The sequence below is a fragment of the Taeniopygia guttata genome, chromosome 7 (assembly GCF_048771995.1).
Source record: "Taeniopygia guttata chromosome 7, bTaeGut7.mat, whole genome shotgun sequence".
Classification (NCBI taxonomy): domain Eukaryota; kingdom Metazoa; phylum Chordata; class Aves; order Passeriformes; family Estrildidae; genus Taeniopygia; species Taeniopygia guttata.
In genome coordinates, this window is record NC_133032.1 from 30351981 (window position 1) to 30375433 (window position 23453).

At 46.5% G+C, this 23453-nt stretch overlaps 1 protein-coding gene across 4 annotated transcripts in view; it reads right to left on the minus strand.

The window, feature by feature from the left end:
- ERBB4 (erb-b2 receptor tyrosine kinase 4) overlaps nt 1-22887 on the minus strand; it is a 587866-nt gene extending 564979 nt beyond the window's left edge. For 2 of the 4 annotated variants that reach the window (XM_030278010.4, XM_041717640.2), the window contains exon 1: nt 22542-22885. In XM_030278010.4, the coding sequence (XP_030133870.4) occupies nt 22542-22635 (94 nt within the window). In that variant the 5' untranslated portion in view covers nt 22636-22885. Of the gene's footprint in view, nt 1-22541 lie in introns of all 4 variants that reach the window. The other 2 variants (XM_041717639.2, XM_041717641.2) reach the window with 2 other exon arrangements.
- Between the last annotated feature and the right edge of the window lie 566 nt (nt 22888-23453).

The window sequence follows — 23453 nt, forward strand, 5'->3', positions numbered from 1 at the left end:
CTGCACCAAGTAACAGGTTTTGCTCATCTGGGGAAGACTTCAAAGAAGGTGCACACTCAAGGGCTGCACACATCAACAAATGGAGAATCTGTGATATTTGCAACATCCTGTCAATTAGGGCTGCCCCAAGCACTGCTGCATCCCCCTACACAAGTGGTGTGTGCTGCTAGAGCTCCTCCTTCCATTTTGTTGCTCCTCTCACATATTCCTGCCATCTTCAGGGCAGGTGTTTTTCCCAGATTAGACACCCTCTGCAGAGCCAAATATGATTAACTGTGTTCTTACATTATCAGAGTCACCCAAAGTGAAGACAGAACTCATATTTCATGATGCTGCATTAATGTCTCCATCCCAAAGGACACCAAACTTCATCACTGGCTGATTCAAGCCCAAAGCCTCTTTCATCTCCTTTCCTGGTCCTTGAGGACAATGAGGAAACAGGTTTGGGTAGCAGCAGAGCAGCAGGAAGATGAATGGTCTCGTCAAAATAAAATACAATAAAAGCCTGATCCACAGAGGAAAATAAGCTTGAGGAAACAATTCAGATTAAGAGGAGAACTGATGATTTAAACACGAGACTCAAAGGGAAAATGAGATGTTCATAATTATGAGAGAAGTATCTCTTCATTGCCTGGACTGTTATTAGCTGGGATAGGAAAGAAGATGACAATCAGAGACTTCATAAATGGGTCAGGACCACGTGTTGCTGCTCCTTGGCATTAAGCAAACATCTGCCCTCACCTGCACCAGCACGGGGAGACAGCAGGCTCCTGCAGGTTGCTCAGGGGCTGCCTTTCCTCCTGGCTTGTCTCCTTCAACCAGCAAACTCTGTTGAGCTAAAAATAAGCATAGAGCCTGCAGACAGCATCTTCCAGACCTCACCTTTCCTCCCATGTGCTACAGCCACCTATGTGCCACAACCTGCCAAACAGGCATTTCAAAGCTATTTATCAATGCTCACAGTAGCAGAAAAAAGACTTGTGCATCATGCTGCCCCTGTTGTGCACCTCCTCCTCTTTCCCATCATGTGGCTTTTCAGTTTGTGTTTGGTTTTATGGGTTTTTCCCAATAAGGATTTGCTCACACCACGGAGTTCTCTGCTTTTTCCCCTAGGCTGGCTACTGACCTGCCCTAATAGGTGCATAATTAAAAGGAAAACCACTCCAGGTAACTGGCAAGCTCTCCTAATTGAAAACCAGGGAGGTAATCATTTGGCCCTGGGAAAAGCCCAACTCATATGCCATAATATAGACCACCATCTGTTTGCTAAATTAGCAGCAGTGAAATACCAGCATAGAAATGACTGACACCAATTAGATTTTAAGGAGTTTGCCTTTACACAGAGGACACTTCACTACCTCACTGAAGCTCTCCCTGCAATGAGAGGCAATTTCTGTTTGAAAGGGGTAAGACTGAGATGCAGCCAAACTTTCCTGAGCATAAAACCAGTAGCTTAATGGTGATGGTTTTTCCCAGCATATTCAATTTAATGGAACCAGCACCCTCAGTTGTCATTGCCTCAAGCAAGCACTCATCCTTCCTGCAGGGGCACTCAGACCCTCCTCTCCAGGAAGATGTTCAGCCTCACATATGACAAATTCAGCCCCATACCTAGGGTAGCTTCTTAATTCACTGTGATTAGCCAAATTTTGGTGGAGAAAGGAACTGTCACAAGCTCTGCCTGCCTCACCTAGAACAGGGACAAAATACCATCCCTGCTTTATGTCAGATCAGAAGGCTGCATCAGGGCTGCATCACCTGCTTCCCTTGGCAATTCCCACTCAAGCCAAATCCTCCCAATCTGGGGTAGAAACTTGGCCACTTCCACAGCTACCTGTCAAGCCCCACCTTCTCACACCTCTGGAAGCAAACACACACAAGGAGCACCTCAAGTCAGGAAAACCTTGGGCATGCAGATCACACTGCCAAGCAGAAAACACTGCTCACCACGACACAGAGATAACACAGCAGCTCAGCTCCTCAGCCCCATCTTCATGAGACTTGTACAACCATCATGGCAACTGTCTCCCTAATGCTCCCACCTCAAATTAAAATCCAGGTGCCACTGTGAACAGCCACATGGGGGACAAAAAACAGTCCCTGCATCCAAACCAATCTTTCCATAAGAAGAAAACAGAGAAAGGAATGAAAACCAAGGCAGGGAAGAAGTGGCTGGCACAGGGCTATGCCAGTAAACCCTAGGACAAGCTTAGAGCATCACTGCAAAGCTCTCTTCAGCTGCCCTGTTCAGAGCCACAGTGAGAAAAAAGGCTGAGGAGTGGGGCCCTTCTTCCTCTCCAACCTGCACGCACCGAGTAGAAAGCACATCTCAGTAAATTAAAACTAGGATGCTACTCAAGCAAGGAATCTAATTTCACTAACTAAAATTGTTACAACGGCTGTAAAGCAAAACAACATGAAAGCATGCAATATACTTGCCATTTACAACTTCCCACTGTATAGAGAAGGCCTTCTTTCCCCAGCACTGGTTTTTTACCTAGGGGTAGGAAAACCTATAAATATCCTTATATTTCTCCTTGATTTGGATTTTTCCAGTGCAATCACAGCTTCTGTGGCACACCCTGTGCAGATGACTCAGGCTCAATAGCATAGAACATCCAAAACCCAGACCCCATCACTTCCCCTGCCAATACACAGCACTGGGTGTTGCACAGGTGCACACACACGCTGTACAGTGACTGCAGAGATGTCCTGCATACAGAGCAGGACACAGGAAATTGCAGACACAATGTGCTGTGCATTTTCTAAACCCAAGCAAAGCAGCAGTCTTGACTGAAGCAGCAGTCAGAGGGGCTCCTCTGCATGCCCAAAGCTCCTATTTGCACTCATCAGTGAACTGCAAGAGGTCCTAATACTGTCTGTAGCCCTGCTAGCCCACACATCTTCAACCTCACATGGCCTTTGAACTAACAGCAAGTGCACTTTTTGGAACTTAGAGTCACATTTTAATTCTTCACTTTGACACATGATAATGTTAGCAATTAGTACTGTGAGCAAACTGCTTCCCTCTCTCTTTGATGTTTGTTATTTTTACACTGATTGTTTTGCTGAGAGAGGAATTTCAATTTCACATTATTCTTCAGGGACAATGGAGAAATACTTATGTAAAACAAAAATATTTTAAAAAATCATCCACAAAGCCTAATATGATACTGAGAGCTATATCTGAAAGCCTTTGCATCACATATTACCATTACAAGGGTCACTTAACCATCTTAAACATTTGCTTCCCCACCCACCCCTTTTGCAAGAGATCTATTTTTAATTTTGCTTAAGCATCAGAACAAGTAATGGGGAAAAGTTTGAGGAGAGGCTGTACAAAGTTCCTGAGGCGAGAGCTCATTAGTGACTCACCACGATAATTAACAGTTAAGCTGACCCTGTCAGGAGTCAAAATGCATTTTTGTCACGGAACTGGAGCGCATCTCCAGAAACCCCATCGCAGCAGTTCAACACACACACAGGTGGCACTCTCAAAAAACATACCTAACCATTAGGGAACTTCATTCGTGATAAGACGTAAGTACACAACAACAAATAACGAAAATAAAATCTGTGTGATGCCTTGATATATTTCCCTCAGATATTTTTCAGGTGTCAGCTGTAATAAATGAAGCATTTACTGGGTGCAGACGACACTTTAAACAAATCAGCACAAGTCCCTAAAGGAAACAAGCAGCAGCATATTCGGTAGTATTTCATCATTTCGGAGCTGGCAGAACGAAGCTGACAAGTACACAAGATAAATACTTTGTTCTGTCACGCTGTGTCATGTTGGAGAAAACATAAAGTGTTATATGACCTTTGGAGGCGCAGCCCATGGAAGCCTTCCTTCTCGCTTCCACGCCGCTGTTTGCAGCGGGGAAAAGAGAAGATAAAATAGAAACACCCCTCTGAGGGGCTGCCTCGCAGCACCTGGAACTCAAGGGATTTCACAGCCAGCTTCTTGGCAGAGGTTGTTTTGCCAAAGCAAAGAGTGAAGAACTGTTGGAGCAGGAAGCAGCACCACTGCACTTCCCACAGCTCCACAAAAACAATAGTAAGGCACTCCTCACAGAGGGAAAAGAAAGAAGATGGTTCAAGTTAATTATAATTGATCACTATTTTCCACCAACATAAAAAGCATTCAGTTTGTTTTCTTCTGCACAAATAAAAACCAAAAAAACAACCTTTTGCTCTTGGTAGTAATTTAAAAGCAGAAACAGAGCTGAACAAAAACCACTCCTGCTGCTCTCGGTGGAGGAGCATGGCTGTGACACAGCAACTCAACCCAAGGGTGATGCCTTCTGCTCAAAACCAACTTTATTTAGCCAGACAAAACCATGCTGGGACATTACTGCTTCAGCAGGATGCAATGGACCATGGCATGCCTCAGCACTACCACCAGTTCAACCTAACCTGCACATCCACACGGATCTGTACGCAGAGCGAAGCGTGAGATCCGTGGTGATGCAGTGAAGCCTGAGCCCTGCACAGACACCCACAAAGGCTCTCAGTAATTTTACACTCATTCTAGCCAGATTAAAATTCCACTTTTTAGAAATTTTTAATTTTATTTTTCTTGCTGTTCCAGAAACATCCCCCAGGCTCCAAGTTTTAAGGCAGGTAGGGCGAGCAGTGGCGAGAAACACAGACATGATATCTTCATCAAATTTTCCCATGGCAAATTTTTACATACTTGCAGCCTCACTGCAAGTATTTTGTGACCAGGGAAAGGAGAACACTGAAGTGATTTGGGTAGGTGAGCAAGTATTAATAAACACCTTTGAATTCTGGAGCATGGTGAAATAGGTGTTTTTAAGCAATAAAGCTGCCTGACAATATACACTATCCTCCTATCACACCTTATGAAAATGTGCCTCTATCCTCCCACCACTGTATTGCACAGATATTAGGACAGTGATTTTTTTTTTTCTGTTTCAAGAATTCCTATTCTGAAAGTGCAAGAAAACTAAACCAATAAAATAAATACGGCTGCAAAGCCGTAAAATACAAGCTGGAAAACTCAAGAGCTGCGTTTAACACAGAAAACTGGTTTTAGGTATTTTGCGTTAAAACCAAAAATCAAATACAGATTTTTATTTAAAATGAATCACTATGTGTTCTCAAATAAGTTACAAATAACCACAGAAATTGTGTAAGTCACAAGTGTGACAATGTTTGACATATTTCCCCTCCCCTTTCTCCCATGAAAGACAGCAAGCAAGAGACCATCCTCATTATTTACATTGTCACTTTTATGTAACAACCCACAGTTACAGAATCTCCAAAATAAATTACATTTATTTACATCAACTTCCTGGCTTTCATGCTGTATCTAATTACTGTGAAAGAGATGAACGGATAATTAAGCTATTTGCAGCTAAAGCAGACTGTGGAATTACCAGTGTTAAGAGATAGGTAGTGGAAAGCTGGCTCTCTGGTATACATAGTTAAAAGCAATAATACTAAAAGTGGATAAGGTAAAAGCACATCTGTAATTATTAACAATATGCCTAACATTTTAGTGTCACATTATTATGAATTAATTTGGCATTCATTAGGGTTGCTCTGATCATAATGAATCCGTATGCCAATTGCTTTGCTTTCAGATAAGACTCCCATGGTTCCATCATAACCAGTAATTAAATGTTAATTAACAAAAGCTTTACAATGAGACATTGGAAAGAATAGTTAGATAACAAAACAAAGTGGTTTGACCTCCTAAAAGCACTATATCAAGAAAAACCAAACACAGGCAGACAACCTCTCCTATTCACTTTTCACTAAGTTCCTTCAGAAATTGGATTTTGGATGGCTGTAAAACAGGTTATATCTGTCTACGTGCTCCAAATCCTGGCAGTTTTGGGCCAAGTTCAACTGCTCAACCTGACACTGAAGTTACCACAGGTCCAACTAGGCAGAAATAAAGAGCTACCCAGAGATGCTGCCCAGCCGTGAAGCCAAGAACAGAGAAACAATCATCTTCACAGCCAGGGAGTTCAGCACAACATGGGCAACTTCTTCCCAGGCCCTCTGGTGAGACAGAGAGCAATGACCACCTCCTCATCCCAACCCAAACCTGGTCACAGAGAGGGGCAGGCAGCATCATGCCAGCAGTACACATGTGTATTGATCCATTAACCATCAATCACAACTGCACGGCACTCTATGTTAAAGAAAAACACTCAGCAGAAAGAAATGAGAGGCAATCCAAGTGATAATTTATTGTAAGCATCCATTAACTAATGCTGAAACCTAACAAAATACTTCCCGAAGTACACAGGGTATCTGCAGGAATACTGAATGGCTTAATTATTTTTACTGCTTATACACTGAATATCAAATTAATTTATAATAAAGAAACAGCTGCAAGAAAACTTTGTCCCACAAAGAAATAGAAGCAGCACAACTGCTTTTACTGCACATCTTCCCATTCCTTGGATATTGGAAAGTACAGAAGGAAAGGGTTAAGTGTCCCACTCTTTTCATATTGAGGCTTAAATACAAAACAAGCTCTTTTCTTGCCTGCATTTCTGTCCCAAAGCCTCTCTGGTGCAGTGACACCAGCATGTCTTCTACCCTGCTCCCCCACTTTTCACCAGACACCCTGTGTTGCTGCTGCCCCCACTGAAGTGTGGGATGGTGGCAACTCCTTTCCAGAGAGCATCTCTGCTCCTTGCCGGTGGGAAAGGATGGGGCTGGTCAGCCCATGCAAAATCCCAGCTGGAGGTTTTGTGTGGTTTTTGGGGACATGGCACCTCTACATGAACAAGGTGTACTTCACCAAAGCATGCAGCTGACAGTGGAATGCACATGTGTTTCTTCTGACAAGCTCACAGGGACCAGAACACTTCCCAAAAGTGGGAAGCGAGTTTTCCCTGGTACAAGACCTGCATTTTCTTACCACGAGGAGCCTTGACCAGGCACACTGCTGGGGGAGATAACTGAGTGCAATTTCACCAACACCACCCCTACTCAGCAAGGGGCAGGACCAATAACTGTATTTACTGCAGGATGACCCCAGCAGATGATGATGTTGGGCAAGTGAGGCTTGCCTGAAAGGGCTCCTAAAAAACCACCAAACAAAACAAACAAAAAACACCATAAAAAAACCCCTAACCATAACCAAACGAAACTGGTTTGGGTACTCCCTCTCCCCTGTTGCCCTCTTCCTCCTGCATCTTTCCACCTTCCTCACCTTGGCATGGGAAACCACACCTCTGCAGGCAAGAGCTCTTCTCCCTCTCCAGTGCAGGCCTGTGCAGCCCCATAGAGACAGCAGCCAACACAGCTGGACACACAGACACACTAAAAGGAACACCAGCACTCTGCTCAGCAGCAGCCTGATGCAAAGAGTGTGCCAGCTGCCATTCCCCTCTCCCAGGCAAAGCAAAGGAGGGCTTTAGCCATCCCAACCTGCTGGATCCCACAGCAGAGCCAGGCTGCTACAGTGGGATGAGCAGCTCCTATGAAAAGCTACCAGGAGAGGGGATGGGGCGTGCTGGATCCAACCCAGAACACACCAAAGCCAGTGGAGATTGCTGTTCTCAATCCCCAGAAACTTTCTGGCATAATAAAAGTAGGGTTTTTTTGGTAGACGTTTTAGAAACTTCAAAAATCAAACACCTCAATGAGAAAGCAATAAAGAAAACCACCTAGAGATTTAACAGCGTTACAAACAGAAATATGTACAAAAGTACATTTCCTTTAGTCTGCTTTCAACCAGTACTCTTAAAGGCCTTTTACATTTTCCCCCTTTTATTTAGCGTATATTATTTGCAAGAAAACCTCCAAATTAGCTTAACATCACCATAAATTCTGACAAATCCAGGAGATGAAAAAACAACCAGTTGCAGAGAGTTGGTCTGACTATACCACACCTCACTATTGTGTAAGTCCTTCCTCCTTCCCTCCCCACCCTCTGTCAAAATACTTCAGCCTTCCAAACCACTGTCTTTTGCCAGTTAAGAGCTTGGCTAACCACGCTTCCAGGCAGCAGGAGGAAGACACAGGCTGCACTCTGGGCTGCACAGTCTGCACTAACACAGGTGATGCACCACAAAACTTCGGGGTCTCACTGGTAGACTGCTTCCTGCTAGTACCAGAGCAACTGCAAGCCAAGGTCAATTATTTTCTTTAATTCCCTTCTTTCTCGCTTTTTGTTTTTCTTCTTTCTCATGGCATGGGAAGAGAGCTTAGTTGTTTCTGCATGGATGCAAAGTGAATGAGGCTGTCGCTTCTCATTGCAGTGCTATTTATTACAGGTCGCTGACATAATACAGCTTTCCCCTATGCAAAAAAAAAAAAAAAAAAAAAAAATAGCAGGCAGGACTTCTTGAACATTTCTCACTCACTTCTTTGAAGAGAATATATGAAGTTTAATTTATTGACATAGTGATCTTACAACGGAGATGAATCTGCTTGTTTTCAGAAGCTTCCAGCTGAAAAAGTCAAGTTTCCTTGTCAGTAGGAGGTTTAAAGAATCCACACATGCAATAGAAGAGGCGAACACATCAGGAAAAGAAACTGCAAGATTAACAAGACACACTGATGAAGAAATTCACTGATACTGAAATCAAAGGTGGGGAGAACACGGGGAGTATTACAGGCTTGCTCCCACATAAGCCAGATTCAATGTAAGGAGAGAAGCAGGGTAATAAGAATTAAGCCCCACATCTCTGCTGGTGAAAATCTTGCTGCAGCAGAAGACCCATCCCCAAAAGAATGTCTGGTTTAAGAGTTGGTTCTGTCCTCTCATCATCAGCAGTTCCTCCCAATTTAATTCATAGTTTCAGATGAAAAGATTTTATAGATCTCTGTTCTGTCTTGAGATGAGCTTGCCTAGAGCTCCATGCAATAAATTGATGATGAATCAATTTTCCTGCGCTGTGCTTTGTAGTCTGCTTTTTTTCATACAGCTCTGAGAGCTGTATATAAAATACCTCATTCCTTACTTGTTTTTTAAAGATAGGCTAATGTCTCTAAAGATCAAGAATATCCACAGTCTATTTTTAGGTTGCTCACAGTAAGCCAAAACTGCCCTAATAAAAGCATCTTTTAATTCACCTGTAATATCTTATTACATGTTCAGGTTGAGATAAACCAGTCTGTACTGGAGGCTGTGGAAGTTGTAGTGGTGACTCAGGAGAAGGCAGAGGGACCCAAACACGAGTGTAAAAAGGCTCTGCATGCCCCCTGTGGGACTGGCTTTCATCCCCTCTCCAGCCGTGGGGTCAAGCCTGCCCAGCCACCGACCCCACAGTGCTTCAAGTCACACAGCTCCAGAACAAGACTTAGAAGGGAGCAGGTCTGGCTGCTCCTGGATAACACAATTTAACCCCTTCATCTGCCTTTTCCCACAGCAGTACCTGTGACAAAGCACAGCAGTTGCTATGGAGCAAGGAGAGCTATTAGCTCCTCTGCACTAATGCAATATAATTAGTATTATAATTTCCACAGCACATCTTGTTATCCCTTCTTATCCTGGAATGCTTTATGGCTTTATACTTTTACTCAGAAGGCTGATCATGTCATGAAGCTAAACTGACACCATGGACTAGAAATCCATGGCTTTGGAGAGCATATAGGTCTTCAGAACCACATTTCGGACACCAGAAAACAGAGCAGGTGGTCATCAATGGCCACAAAAACTTTCCCAGCAACATCTAAATGCACTGGGGAGCTCAGCAAGGCCAACCCCACATTTAACATCACAAAGCCAGCAGCTCCTGCCCATAAACCCCCTATCCAGCTCCCACCTTCCCCAAAGGCTGACGGGTCCTACACAGAGGACTAAAGAAAATGCAATCACCCACACTGGAATTTGAAAAGACTGCCTGTGCATCCCACAAAAAGTCAAAGGATTTTCAATTTATCAAAGCTGCCAGGACACAGCTCTGACACCACTCCCACTCCCGGCTGCCTCTTTCAAGCACCCATCAGGGCAATCCTCCACCTGTGTTTTTGGCTGCGGGTCAACTACGAACTGTGCTTTTCTGACACCATCTCCCTCACCCTCTGTGGGTGTGCAACCCTCATCAAAGCTACTGGGAAGGTGCAAGGAAGAGTTTTGCAACCTCTGTTTTATAAGCATGTAAGACATAAAAGATTTTAGTTTTGCATACAGCAACCTGCAACTCTCTGTTCTTTGTCCCCATAACCTCCCACAAACACCAGCCAAAATGAATTAAATGCCACACAGATACAAACAAAATTAAAATATAATGCTAGTAATTTTGGAGTTTTGCCTTGGATCTTTCCACTGTTTTTACAGCATTCATGCTAATGCAGCATTGAAAGGAAAAGCAGCTTGTTAGCTTTTGCTCTCTCTTGCAGCTCAATTTCTGAGGCTACCCAACACATTTGTACTCTTATTTGCTTTCCTTTCTACCATATCTCAAGCTGTGAAATTAATATGCACAGAGGACATAAACCTCTAGCTCAGGAATAAAAAGTGACCTTAATATGCTCCTGCTTAATCCTTCTCGGGCTCAGCGTGCCATCGCTTTGGGGAGACAGCCCAGCACGAAAGCAAGGTGCCACCTCGCCCTTCAGCACCAGCATCCTCCCCACATGCGCACTGGGGCACTGCTTGAGGAAAATCCCTCCTTGGAGGGAGCAGCACCGCAGCAGGAGCAGAGCTACCAGGAGCAGAACACTGCATCCACATCTGGACCACCAGCAGCCGATCTGATGTGCAGATAACCACTCCAGCCTGCTGATTCTCAGGGAAAAGCTGCAGGATTTGGCTCAAAGGGCCAGATGAGAAACCGCTTTTGCTCCTCCACCCACCAACACAGCAGCAGTGGGCACTTTGCACAGCAGCACCCACACAGGCAGTGCCCCACGACACTGCTGCCATTGAAGTTGTGAGGAAAAGCTGCATTCAAAGCATTTTAAATAAGAGAGATTTAATTTATAATGCCCTCTTGCGCTCCCCTCTCCACTGCCCCAGGTCAGGCCTGAAGGCTTTGTCTAGCCTGTGGTTTCAGCTGTTCAGAGCTTCAAAACTCTGAGGTCCCAGACAACAACAACTGAAGATTTCTGCCAAATTTAATTTTTCAGGCATGAGAAGGTGCCAGACCAAGCCCTAAAATGTGCACAGTTAGATGATGCCATGGGTGGCAGCAAGGCTCCCTGCTCTATGAGAACAACTTGAACAGTATTACCTGCATCCTAGTCTGGAGAGAAGAACAAGCACACACCTTTTTCTAAAGGTACAAACAAGTATACCCTCCTCAGAAAAAGCACCAAATTTTGATAAAAAATCACCACCACCTCTGTCTGAAGGATAAAGCCTACACACCTTGAGCCAGTTACACAATTATGCTGGATTTTCAGGAAAAGGAGAATTACTGTTCAAACACATGGAGTGGCAACAGAGACACAAAAAGCCTTGCCCATGTGAGCACCCAGGGACAGCACCAGAGGAACAAGTCTTTGCACTAACTGCAAGGTGATGACTGTATTTATACAGATTCCTCAGCTGTTGCTTTGAACTCTTTCATTGAAAAGAAGTGTTTTGACAGCACACCAGATAAAAAAGGAAAATAAAAGTAACTCTGAAGTGTATGTGAAAATACACACATAAAAATATACAAATCAAACTATCTTCTTTTGCCACTGTGAAAGCATCACATTAAATGTCATCAAAACAGTAAATTCCAGAGCAATTTGTTCATACATGTGTTAGCAGTTCTTAAATTTAATACATGCATGGGTGTAATACACACATTCCCCTCACAATCTTTTCAACAGTTGTCACAGATCTGGCGCACAAAAAAGTGGAGCCCAAGGGCACTGGACTTACTCAGGAACCTGTTTCTAACACAGGTGAAGACTAAATCACACCAGTCCCATAAAAGGAAGAAAACAATGGAGGGGTAAGGTGTGACAACACAGAAAGCCATGTTTTCTACCATGAATAGTCCAAGCCCAGTCTGCAAAATAGGTTAATTTTGCATGCAAATGGACAGTTACACATCCAACTGACCATTTGTGCAAGCAATTACACATGCGATTACCTGACTGCATAATTGCGTGGGCCTAATTTTTAAATTGGGTCTTACATTTTCTGCAGAGCACAAATGCTCTATTTAATAAATATATATTGAGTGGTTTTGAAGCCCAGTTATCCGGACCTACTGACCCTAAACCAAACATTGAAAAAAGATGCTGAAATGTGTATTTACCCGAAAAAGAGCATCATGTAACCTTGCTGTAATGCGTAATGGCCATCAAACTGAGCCACAAGCTTCTCTGCTGAAACTTTAGTCCTTTAAATTGCAACTGAGATTCAAATATCTGTACAAACATGCCAGGTATCTCCATCAGAAGCACCGTGAAGTTACCTATTGTAATTCTTTCAGTGAAAGACATCTGGGGCTTTCTTGTGACTCAGGATGTATTCTAGGGAGGAAAATCAAAGTACAAACACATTAAAAGAAACCTATTCTTAGCAAGCTGGTCAGCAGCTCATGAGTACAGTTTCTTTAGACAAATCCTGAAGATAAAGTAAAATCCAGCTTTGAAGTATGAGGTTTTGCAGGGTTTTCTGCACATGATCCAAGTGGTTGATGTCCCAGGCCTTTGCATTGCTGACCTCTAGGGAAAGGTTTTTATCTAAATTTAATCATCCTCAACTATTTTCAGTCAATAGTAAGGAGTATTTTTCTTTTATGGAATAATCCTAAATACCATCAATTTTCCTGTGCATGTCAACCCCAAGTCTCTATTTTACATGTCAAGCAAAAGCTCTGTAAGATTAGCTGTCAGAGCCTGTGAGTTTTGGCCAAATATCAATTTTCTGTGTGGATGATGCATTAAATTTAAGATGCTTGTTGCTACTGGGGGCAAAGGAATATAGAAATTACCAAGCCATTTCTGACTTACAAATCCATAAGTAATTATATTGCTGGAAACCTAAACTTGGTGGGAAAGAAATTAACTAGAGTGTTAAAAACAAAGACTACCAGTCTGAAGTAGTCACTGCCACCTCTCAAGAAGCACATCAGCAGGATGACCTGATATCACAGTCCCTGAGCCACAGGCACTAGCAGAGATCCAGGGAAAAGCAACTCCAATTCCCTCAGGCATTTTCATTATGCAGTTCATCCCCCACAGCTATACCCAAACCACAGAGGATCTGAGGTGGCCTTTGCTCCTCTCTGCCCTTCCCTGATACTTTGGATAGTTTTCTATATTTATATTCACATATCATTTACACTGATGGTTTTCTTTATTACATCTCCACAAGACACTAAAGTCCTGTGCTGAGGCACCCGGATACATCCTCCTTAATATCACTAAGCCAGGCTTGTGTCATCAAAAAATGATATTGCTGTAGCACCTCATACTGATGTCTCCCAAGTAAAGCTTTATTTTACCCACCAGAATAAGCCTCAGACTGTGCCACCAAATAAACAGGGGTTTGTTCCAGATATTCCTAGAAAAACAGGCATGCTGCAGTTCATACTAGTTCTCAGGGAATTTATTCAACTGCTGGTTTAAGGAACACACATAAGATGAGCTTCAGCGATCTTCTGCAAGAGTCAGCTGGGAACCCAAGAAACCCTGGCACTTTGGCTCACATCAGCACTACCCAAACTGGGGAGTAACAAGCCAGGTAGCAGTGCATCCCTCCTCCTTGCTGGCATTGCTCCAGTGCTCATCCTTCACCAGCCTGCAGCAGCACTGCCTCATAAAGTACTGAAACACCGTCCGTGCCCAAAGGAAACATCAGAATTAAAGCTCAGGACAAACAATGAAAACCTGACACTGGCCCCAAAAAGCAACACAAACAAATCTAAACCTGAGGGGCAACCCAACACAAGGACCCAGTCACCAGTAAGTCAAAAACGATGGGGTCCCAAACACCTGTGTCAGGAATGTACCAGGAGTTAACGTCATTTCATCACATCAATTTAAAAATCAGACTAGATCCAAAAAGAACCCAAAAGGAAACAAGTGTCACAGCACTTGTCACAAAGCCTGGAACAATTTGGACACTTCTAACACAGGAAAAGCCCAAGGTACAGAGTGTTGGAGCAGAAGGTTTACACCCACAAGGACAAGATCCATCTGGGACAGAGAGGACCTACAGAAATCACACACGCTCTACAGTCTTCTTTTTGCAAAAGTCACTATTTGCCATGTTTTTTCTCATTTCCATGGGCTTTCAGCAAGAGTGGAGTTATTCAAATCAACAGCAACATCTGGCAAGACTGTTTTCCAGTACCAAAGGACACCTACCCAGTAATTACTGTACTGTAGCATGAGGCATAGCCCACATATTTTAATGCCTTAACCGCATGTCGTGGCAGCAATTGGACCAAAGCTATTAAGTCTTAATAAACCCATGTTTCCATCACAAATTTCACCAGCAATATTTGCAAGACACTGCAAAACCACAATTCAATCAGCCTCTGTATAAAATACTACAAAGGGTTTTAAAAATATGGCTTATAAAAACAATCACTGGTATTTTTCTCACATTTCTTAAGCTACATGAGTTTTGACTTTTCTCTGCATATAGAGAAGCAATAGATTTTTCTTCTTCTTTTCGTGAAGACTGAGAGTCTCACAATCCAAGATATTTGATTTAAATTAACATGAAGAAATTTGCAGCAAATAACACTGTGTGAATCTGTTTGCTATTTTTCCTTCTGTTTTTGGAAGATTAGGAATCTCCTCCTGTCCCCAATCTCTGGCTACCAGAAGAAAGTGAAAGCTTCTTAAATAATCTTTTATTAGCAATTTTATTAACAGTTCAAGCTGAACACCAAAACCCTTGGACAGCCAGAAACATTCAGCACAGACCTGATTTTGTTTCCTTTCTAAGAAGCTGGACCAAGGCAGGGAAAATGTGAAGCTGCTTCTGGCTGCTCCAGAAAGAACCCCCCACCTGTGCTGCAGGCACCACATTACTCACACAGCAGCTGCTTGTTATATCGTGATATAATGAAGTTTCACAGCGGCACGTGAAGCAACACAAGAAACAAACCTAGCCCAGGACTTCAGTGTGTTATGCAGCACGAGGGCAACATAAATGCTGTACAAGTTATCACCACTATTTATAGGCTCTAATAATTCCACATTTTTCTAATATGATCTTCCCAATACACAGTGCAGCCCCAGGTGACACCAGGGCCGCGCAGCTGCGTGAGTTGGCAGCAGTTTGAAACTTGTTGCACGAGAGTATCCAAGCATGCATGATTTTAAGAGCAGTTCAAAACTCCGGGAGACAAAGAAATACTCTATGCTGAGAAATCCAGGGAGAAACTTGCAGCACTGGCACAGAAGTCCTCCTGTGGCTAAAGAAACAGACAAAGGAAGAGAGAAGAGTGGCAATGACTCTGTATTTGTTTTGAAAATTTCCATTTTCTCTTAATGGGCTATTAATTCCCTTGTTCCCATGAGCAAAGCTGGCTCTGCAGGAACAGCTCCCAGCTCCCACCACCAAAGCCCCCCACAGAATGGGGTCCCCACACGCTGCACCGGGCCTGAGTCAGCTCATGGAAGAAGTGAAAGAGCAGGGATCGAACCTCAATTTTCTAAACCAAATTAGCTGCACACCATTCAGTTTGCATATCGGTTTCTCCTGTTCACAATGTGCTAATTCAGGCAGCAGCCGCTGCCGTACAGAAGGATGGCTTTCAAATCAAACAGCTACACGCATTATTTTTGCCTCCGTCCTACACAGTTCCATGGCTTTTTCCATACACTCCAATGCATATGTCCTCTGAGCATTATTAATAGCTACTGAAGAATATTATCTGCCTACCAATCACTTCAGCTTCCTACTTAATGGCAAGTACATTTTTAGAGCATCAAATATATCAACAGGGACAATGGTTGCTAAATTTGAAGTGAACAACAACTGGAAAACGTTAGCTACTTCACTGGCATTTTTACATGCTTGCAGAAATATCTCTTGAAATAAATGAGCCTTTTTTATCCTTTCAAAGATATAATAAAATAATACTGGATTCTAAATACTGCCACATATCCTCAGCAAACAGCAATTTAAATTTAGATAAATACATTTTTACTGCCAAAGATAATGAGCAAAAATAACTACAATTCAACTTTGCATAGTGGATTGGATGACAAAAAGACCACCTTAAAACGACAGCTGGCTGGCAGGCACAGTGCAGCCGATGAGCACTCACCAGAATACGGACAAATCCTGGAAAAGGGGTTAAAGCAAAATAATTCTTAGGAACAAATGCTTATCATTGCATCTGGCTGCGACATTAACCTTAAAAGACTACTAAAATATTCCATTAGCATACTAACCACGGTACATAAACTTTTATGTTTAAAATGTTCAATATTTCAACGTAATTTCAATTAATGGAAATTGAACATTGGGATATGTATCAAGTTAAGTGTAATGGTTTTTCTTGCTGTGCATGCACCAAAGCAGCTCCAACCTGCCCGTACCAGCTCCTGCCACGGGAGCCATGTCCACAAGAGAAGGTCCTCAGCAGCTCACAGGGCTTCAAATGAGCCAAACGCCTCCACTAATCTCTTCCCTGCACATTCAGCTCTGCACTCCAAGGTTATTTAAGCATACGCTGAAATGCAAAGCGTGCAAGCACACCTGCAATATCTGCTCAGGGACCTCAGCAAGAGGCAGCAATTGAGAGGTGCCTGCCCCTAGGAGAGGCTTTCTTGGGAAAAACAGGAGCCAAAGGGATGGAAACGCCACTTGGAGAGTCTCAGCGGAGCAGAAAGAGCCAAGCCACAGCTAAAGTCAGTAAGACAGGCACAGGTTTCAGAGCTTTATACAGTGTCTCATCACCAACCCGGGACAAGAGTGTCCTGCCCCTTGCAGCAATGCAACAGCCAAGGCTGGGCCACTGTTTCACAGTTTTGGGCTTTTACAACTTTTCTATAACCCAATTTTGTTCAGAAGGGGTTTTTGTTTTGTTTCTTACAGCATGCAAGCTTTTTTTATCCAATCCTCCTCTGGCAGGATCCATTCCTTACATGAATCACAATCGGGAGGGGTGAGAAAGAGAGAGGTCAGGTATCACAACTCTCTTTAATAGACATTTATTAGGCAGTTTAGTCAAGCAGCTGCAGGCAGGGTCACATAATGCCTTGCAGTGCCACAGTAGCCTCTGCATATGAATTTAAAGTCCAGCAGCAGCACGTCCCACAGCCCAGCTTCCTCCTCAGTTCCTCTGGGAACACAGCCTAGGAGGGAGACCTGCCTGCCACGGGGTAGCTCAGACCCTGGTACCATAGCCAGCACTGCTCTGAGCTTGGTGTGGTTCCCAGTGGGATTTTGGAAGATTTCTGCAAGCTCTGTATTTCTGTGAGCTCAACAGCAGCTGGTGATGAGACACAGGAGCATGTCACCATGTGACAGGAGCCCACGGTGCACTGCTGACTTATTAGGAGATTAGGGAAGATCAAGTTATAAATGCCCATTCAGTTATTGTACATGAAGCTGCACAGACATTGGGAGAGAAAGGAGCTGAACATGAGTATAATCTTAGAAGTCACTAAAAAGGACTTTACAAGAACACTTATACAATGACTGATCATTTTTTTATAGTTCAAAAATAACTGTATCTGCTGAAAGTCTGAGGCTTACTTTCCCTTTTATTTACTTGATTTTCCTACCTCCTTTGTCAGAAGCTAGAGTTTACAGGCTTCAGGCATAGAAACAAAAAGCAGTTACCACCATAAAAGAAAAATATTTTTTGATACTCTTTGCAGTATGAATTTCTATTCCTCATATATATTTATATTCTTGGTATTCAGCACAAGCTTATGGTGTGACCAGTATGTGCTCCTGCAGTTTGAATTATTGACTTTGCTGCCCAAACATCAGCCAACATCAGACCCTCACGAATCACTGATGCACGAGCAAATATTCATCTGCCCTGGACTTTGCACACCCTTTATACAAAGTGGGAAGAAGGACAAGTTCCCCTGGCAGGCCGGGAAAAAAAGAAAATAAGGAGATATATATAGCAGCAGCTGTTCAAAGACTTCAGGAGGCTTGGCATGTGCCCATATGCCCAGCAGAGGTAGCGGACAGCAGAAATGAGTCCATTTATCACGTGGACACACAGCTCATCACAAGGGAACTGCCACCGAGCACAGCTTAAACTGCTCCTCCAAAACAAGAAGTCGCTAAACAAACATTAACTAAAGTTGCTGAAATGATGAATCTCTCTGGCAGATTGCGTACTCCCATGGGATAATTCAGCTTTGGCTACGTGGGCACACATAAAATGCACCAGCAGCCTGCACTTGTTTGCAAAAGCAAAACTTTCAAGTCAGTGAAAATCAGAGCCTGTTGCACACCCTGAGGACTTGTCAGCGCACAAGTGATTCACAGGAAACTGCCCAGCTGCCCTCACCTGCCTTCGCTCCTGCCACAGTAAAAACCAAATCCCAGCAACAAACCCCCTCTCCTTTCCCAGCAAAATTGCCTCAGTGCATTGAGAGTGTGTAGAGCCCACAAGACAGACCTGGCTTAGCTGTTTCCACGGAGCTGCCATCACTTAAGAGCATAAATGCCTGGTTGCACAGCACTAAACCCCAATCTGCACAGGCAGGACACAAAGTTCAGAAGCTTCCAGGGGACAATCCTATTGCCCCACCCTTACTGTCCTAAGGAAATCAGAAAGGGGTTGTTGTCTTGCAAAAAACACAAAAAATAAATGAAACCTATGGGCTACATCATCTTTTTGAGCAATTATACGTACTGCAGAATGACCATCTGATCTGAGCCCGTGCTGCTGAGTGACTATCTTCTATTTTCTTTCCTAGCTTATCACAACAATTCCTACACTTTATTCCCAGTTTGAACTCATTCACCTTCAGCACCCAGTCACTGGTCTTGTATTGACTTACTGTTTATCTTAACAAGTCGTCCAGAACAAGTCACCTGAGCTCCTCTGGTTGCTCATATTAAGCACTTCAGTGTTTGGGTCACTCTCCCAGTGTGCTCTTAGACCTCCCCTATCACACATGCAGGGGCACAAGAGGTAGGGACAGGACTCCAGGGACGGCTCATTCCCCATTAGCCACGTAAAAAGCTGCTCCTCGGCCTGGGAAAGGGGTGTGGAGGAGAGCTGAGCAGGAGGACCAGAAGCTGGGAAATTGCAGCCCCGGCTCCGGGCGGTTCGTCCTCATGCCGGGAGCTCCTGGGGGCTGCTGCCACCTAGAGATGCTCACAGAGCCGGGCTGCGGGCTGGCCACTCTGCAAGCCCCATCATCACCGCCCAGGACAGGCTCAGCTCCCAGCCCAGCAGCTCCCCAGCTCTGGCCTGTGACCCACGGAAAGGTGTTTCTCCAAAAAGCCTTTGGAGAAGGATCTGGATCACAGGCTGCGCTTCCAGATACAGGGTGAGCCAACGTGCTGCGGTTTGCTTAAATTTAATTGAAAAACAAAACAACAGAAAACCCAACCAAAATAAAACCTCCTGAAATCTAGAATAAAACATTTAATTCCATTAAGGTGTGTGGCTAATTGCCCTGCTACAATACTGAGGGCACATTTCAGAACAACTTGACATTACGGTCAGGAGCGCAATGCAGCACTTGGGGCTCAGCCAGGAGCACCCACAGGGTGCTGGGCCCTTTGTTGCCATGGACCAAACATGCCTTTCCCTCCTTCCCATCCTACTTCACTACCGTGCAGGCTCAGGAAAAAGGCTTTCCTCTTCATGAGCTGCTACTGCCAAGTCTCATTTGCTTTACTCATAAGGCATGTATTTCAGGTCCTTATTATTACTGTTTTCATGTTAATTACAAGCACAGCTCCTAGTGCCAAATTCCATACACATAAACATCAATTACCATCTCTTTTTTTAAAAGCGAAGTCACAACTCAGTCACTGGGGCACGCAGCAGTGCCGCTCTCAGCAGGGCAGGTGCAGGCACGGAGCCTGCGTGGTGCAGCCCCGTGCTGGAGCTGCCCCAAGAGCGGCACCAGAACCAGGCTCCTGTGCCCTGCAGCAGTGCTGGCTCGCAGTGCTCTCAGGGGACAGGCAGGGACAGCAGCAGGCTGCCCTGCCCACCATGCAGAGATGTCCCTGCAGACACCTGAAGGGCTGTGTGGCACAGGAGGCACACCCAGGACGGTGCTGAGCCCACAGCAGCGCCCACTCCACTTTGGTGAGAAGGCCCAGACAGAACGACAGAGAACCCTCGTGCAGGGGCCAGGTTCTCTGATGGCAGTGACGGGCTGAAACTCCCAGGCAATATTTATCGTGCCTTTGGAAAGGCACTCAGAGCTCAGCCTAATTTTAACCATCAAATAGACATCGTGGCGGAATAAACGGGAGAGGTGCCAAGGAGGGCTGTAGCAAAGGAGAGGAGCTGCATCTCTCTGAAGGCATGTAGCACGTCCCATCCGACACGGCCCAGAGAGGAGTAAAGGCATGAAATTAAAGACTGCCCATACATCAGCCTGAACATGCTTCTCACTGGGAAATAAAAAAATAAAATTTAAAAAAAAAGAATTTTTTTTTTAAAATGGAAATTAAAAAAAAGAAAAACAACTGAAAAAATATTTGAAGTACAATTATTCTCAGAACAGCTGAATACTGAATACTTCAAACAAGACTAAGTTAATTTGGCTGTAATTATTTAACAACTCACCAACCCCACATATCAGAAAATGGAGTTAATTTATCAGCTATTTTCAAGCAGAACAAAGACTCACCAGCTTCCAGGTAACAGCCCAAGCTGTTTGGCTCACGTGACCCCGACTGAGCTGTGCACTGCAAACATTATATGCCCAAGCACGGAGACAGAAGAAATTAGAAAACCCCAACCTGTTTACATATTTACACACAGGATAATGAAATCAAAAGTTTGGCCAAGAGCAACGGCTTGCACGAGCAACGGCATCACCATCTCTCTCAATGCACTGAAAATGAGGGCAGCAGCCAGAGCCCCGTCTTATTGCTCCCCAAAAGCCAAGAGAGCCCAAATTCTGGGGGGTCCTAAATACTTGCAAATCATGGCTCCCTGTCCAGCCTGCCCTGTTATTCCAGCAAGCACCAAGTAGCAAGGCTCAATCATTACTAGCTGCCAGTGCCCACAGCAGTGCCTAAACCCCTCCAAATAGGAAATGTCACTCCAACCCCTCTATTTTAATAAACGGATTTTCTGTTTTGCACAGTGCAGGGCACAGAGGCTTTTCAGCAGCACAGATCCAGGAGGCTTCCCCAGAGAAGACAGGAAGGCAGGTGAGCAACCCTGGACCGATGCTTTTTATTTTCACTGGGGTATAAATCCAGCAATGAAGGGTCTTTGTGATCGTCCACGCCAACAGCCCGGTCCGAGCGGTGGGAAGGATTGCTGGAGAACACGGGAGCATCCCAGTGGGGACGGCTGCTGCCCAAAACCGGGGCAGGCTACGGGAAAAGTGTGAGACAGAAAAGTATCAAGTGAGGCGAACAGGCTGCCTGTAAACAGCCAAAAAGATACAGAGAAGCAGCGCCTGTGAAACGAGGATTGCCATTCTTCTTCAGCGGGGATTTACCGACTCAAACCGCAGGAAGAGAATATACAAAAGAAAGCAGCAGCCCAGCATTTCACCCCTCCCGATTTCGAGGGTTAGGAAACAATCGCACAGCGAAAAAGTAAACTGTGTCCCAAGATCAAAAACCGCCTTCAAAGCCCAGTCAGACAGGCAAAGCCAGGACACGCTCCTTTCGCTTCTCACCAAACGTATCCTTCCTTCTCTCTGTTACATAAAGCCCCAAAATATAAACTAAATTGTGAGAACGAGGAGCTGTTGCACCAATGCCGCCCAAACAGCATAAATTTTGCATCACCAGGGAGGGAAGGGAGGAAAAAAAAAAAAAAAAAGAAAAAGAAAAAAAGCGAAGTTACAAAGACTGAAGAAATTTCCTTTTAATGTTTTATTCACAGCAAAGGGGCGATGCAGCGGGGGGCGATTCCCCATGCCCTCCCGGGCGACTGAGCCGGCACATCTCGTACTACGGCGGCAGAAAGCGCTGCTCGGATGCCAAGAGGAAAACAAAATTCAAGCCAACGCTGCAAGTTTCCCTCCAGAAAGTTAAAAATTCCGGGCAGACCCTGCCGGAGGAAGAAGCGCCGATTCCAGCGTTAACTTCCAAGCCGCCCGCTCGCCCTCCCCCGAGCGCAGCCAGCTCGGCGCGGTGTTTGCGCCGCGGGGCCGGACGCGGGTGTGCGGGGCACGAGCGCTGCCGCGGCCGCCCGGCGCTCCGCGATGCCAAGTTCGGGAGCGCGGCCCCGTCGGGACGGCGGCGGCACCTGCGGGACACGAACGGCGCCCGGCGGCGAGGGCGGCCCCGGGGCCGGGCGGGGACAGCGAGCGGGACACGGAGCGCTGCTGCGCGGGCGATCCGCGACCGCCGGCCCCGCTCCGCTTCCCGCGGGGGACTGTCGCCCTCTGGCCGCCGCCGCTCCGCGGGACCCGCACGAACTCCCGCACCCCGCGCCGGGCACCGGGACGCGGAGAAGTTGTCGGGAAGGCGCCGCTCCGGCCGCTGCCGACGGACGCGGCCGCTCACCCACCTGCCTGCGCCGCCGCGGCGGCCCGCGGGGCCCCGGCCGCCGCCGCCAGCACGCAGCAGCTCCACCACAGCAGCCCCCCGGCCGCCGCCGGCATCGCGCCGCCGCCGCTGCCTCAGCGCCGCCGCTGCCCGGCCGCCGCCATCCCCCGCGCAGCCTCCGCGCTGCCGCCGCCGGCTCCCAAAAGTTGCCGCCGCCGAGCCGCCGCCCCCAGCGCCGCCCCTCCGCGGGCGCGCCGCGGCGCCGACGGGGCGGCCGTGCCGCTGCCGGGCCGCGGGGCGCTGCGCCTCCAGCACGCGCGGAGCGGAGCGGCGGGAGCGCGGCGAGGACGAGGAGGAGGAGGAGGAAGGAGCGAGGGGGTGAGGGAGGAGGGGCGGCGGGACGGAGCGAGGGGCGGGCGGGGCCGGCGCCGCGCGGGACCGCCCCGCGCCCCCCCCTCCCCTCACGGACGCTCCGCACCTGCGGAGCCGCGCGCGCCCGTGCCCGCGCGCCGCTCCCGCCCTTCCTCCCCTGAGGGGTCGGCGCGCGCCCCGGGCACCCCCGGCCCGGCCTGAGGGGCGGCCGCGGAAACACCGGCGGGAGCGGCCCCCAGGGAGCCGGGCCAGGAGGCGGCACCGGCGGCGACCCTGCCCCGGCCGGACCGGGGACACCTCCCGACACAGCCCCCGGAACAGCAGCGGCCCCAGCTGAGCCCGTCCCGGCGGCGGCCGCCGCTGAAACGTGAAGAGCATCCTGGGCAGCGAGAAGCGCGCCCGGCTCCTCTCCGCTGCGGGAACCCCCGTGCACCTGATCGGACAAGGACAGGGCGTGTCACCCTCCTCCCTGGGTTCTGCCCCAAACGCCCTGCTGCTCCCCTGAACGCTCGCAGCCGCTCAGGCAGCGATGAGCGCCCCAGCTGCGCTCTCAGCACCACGG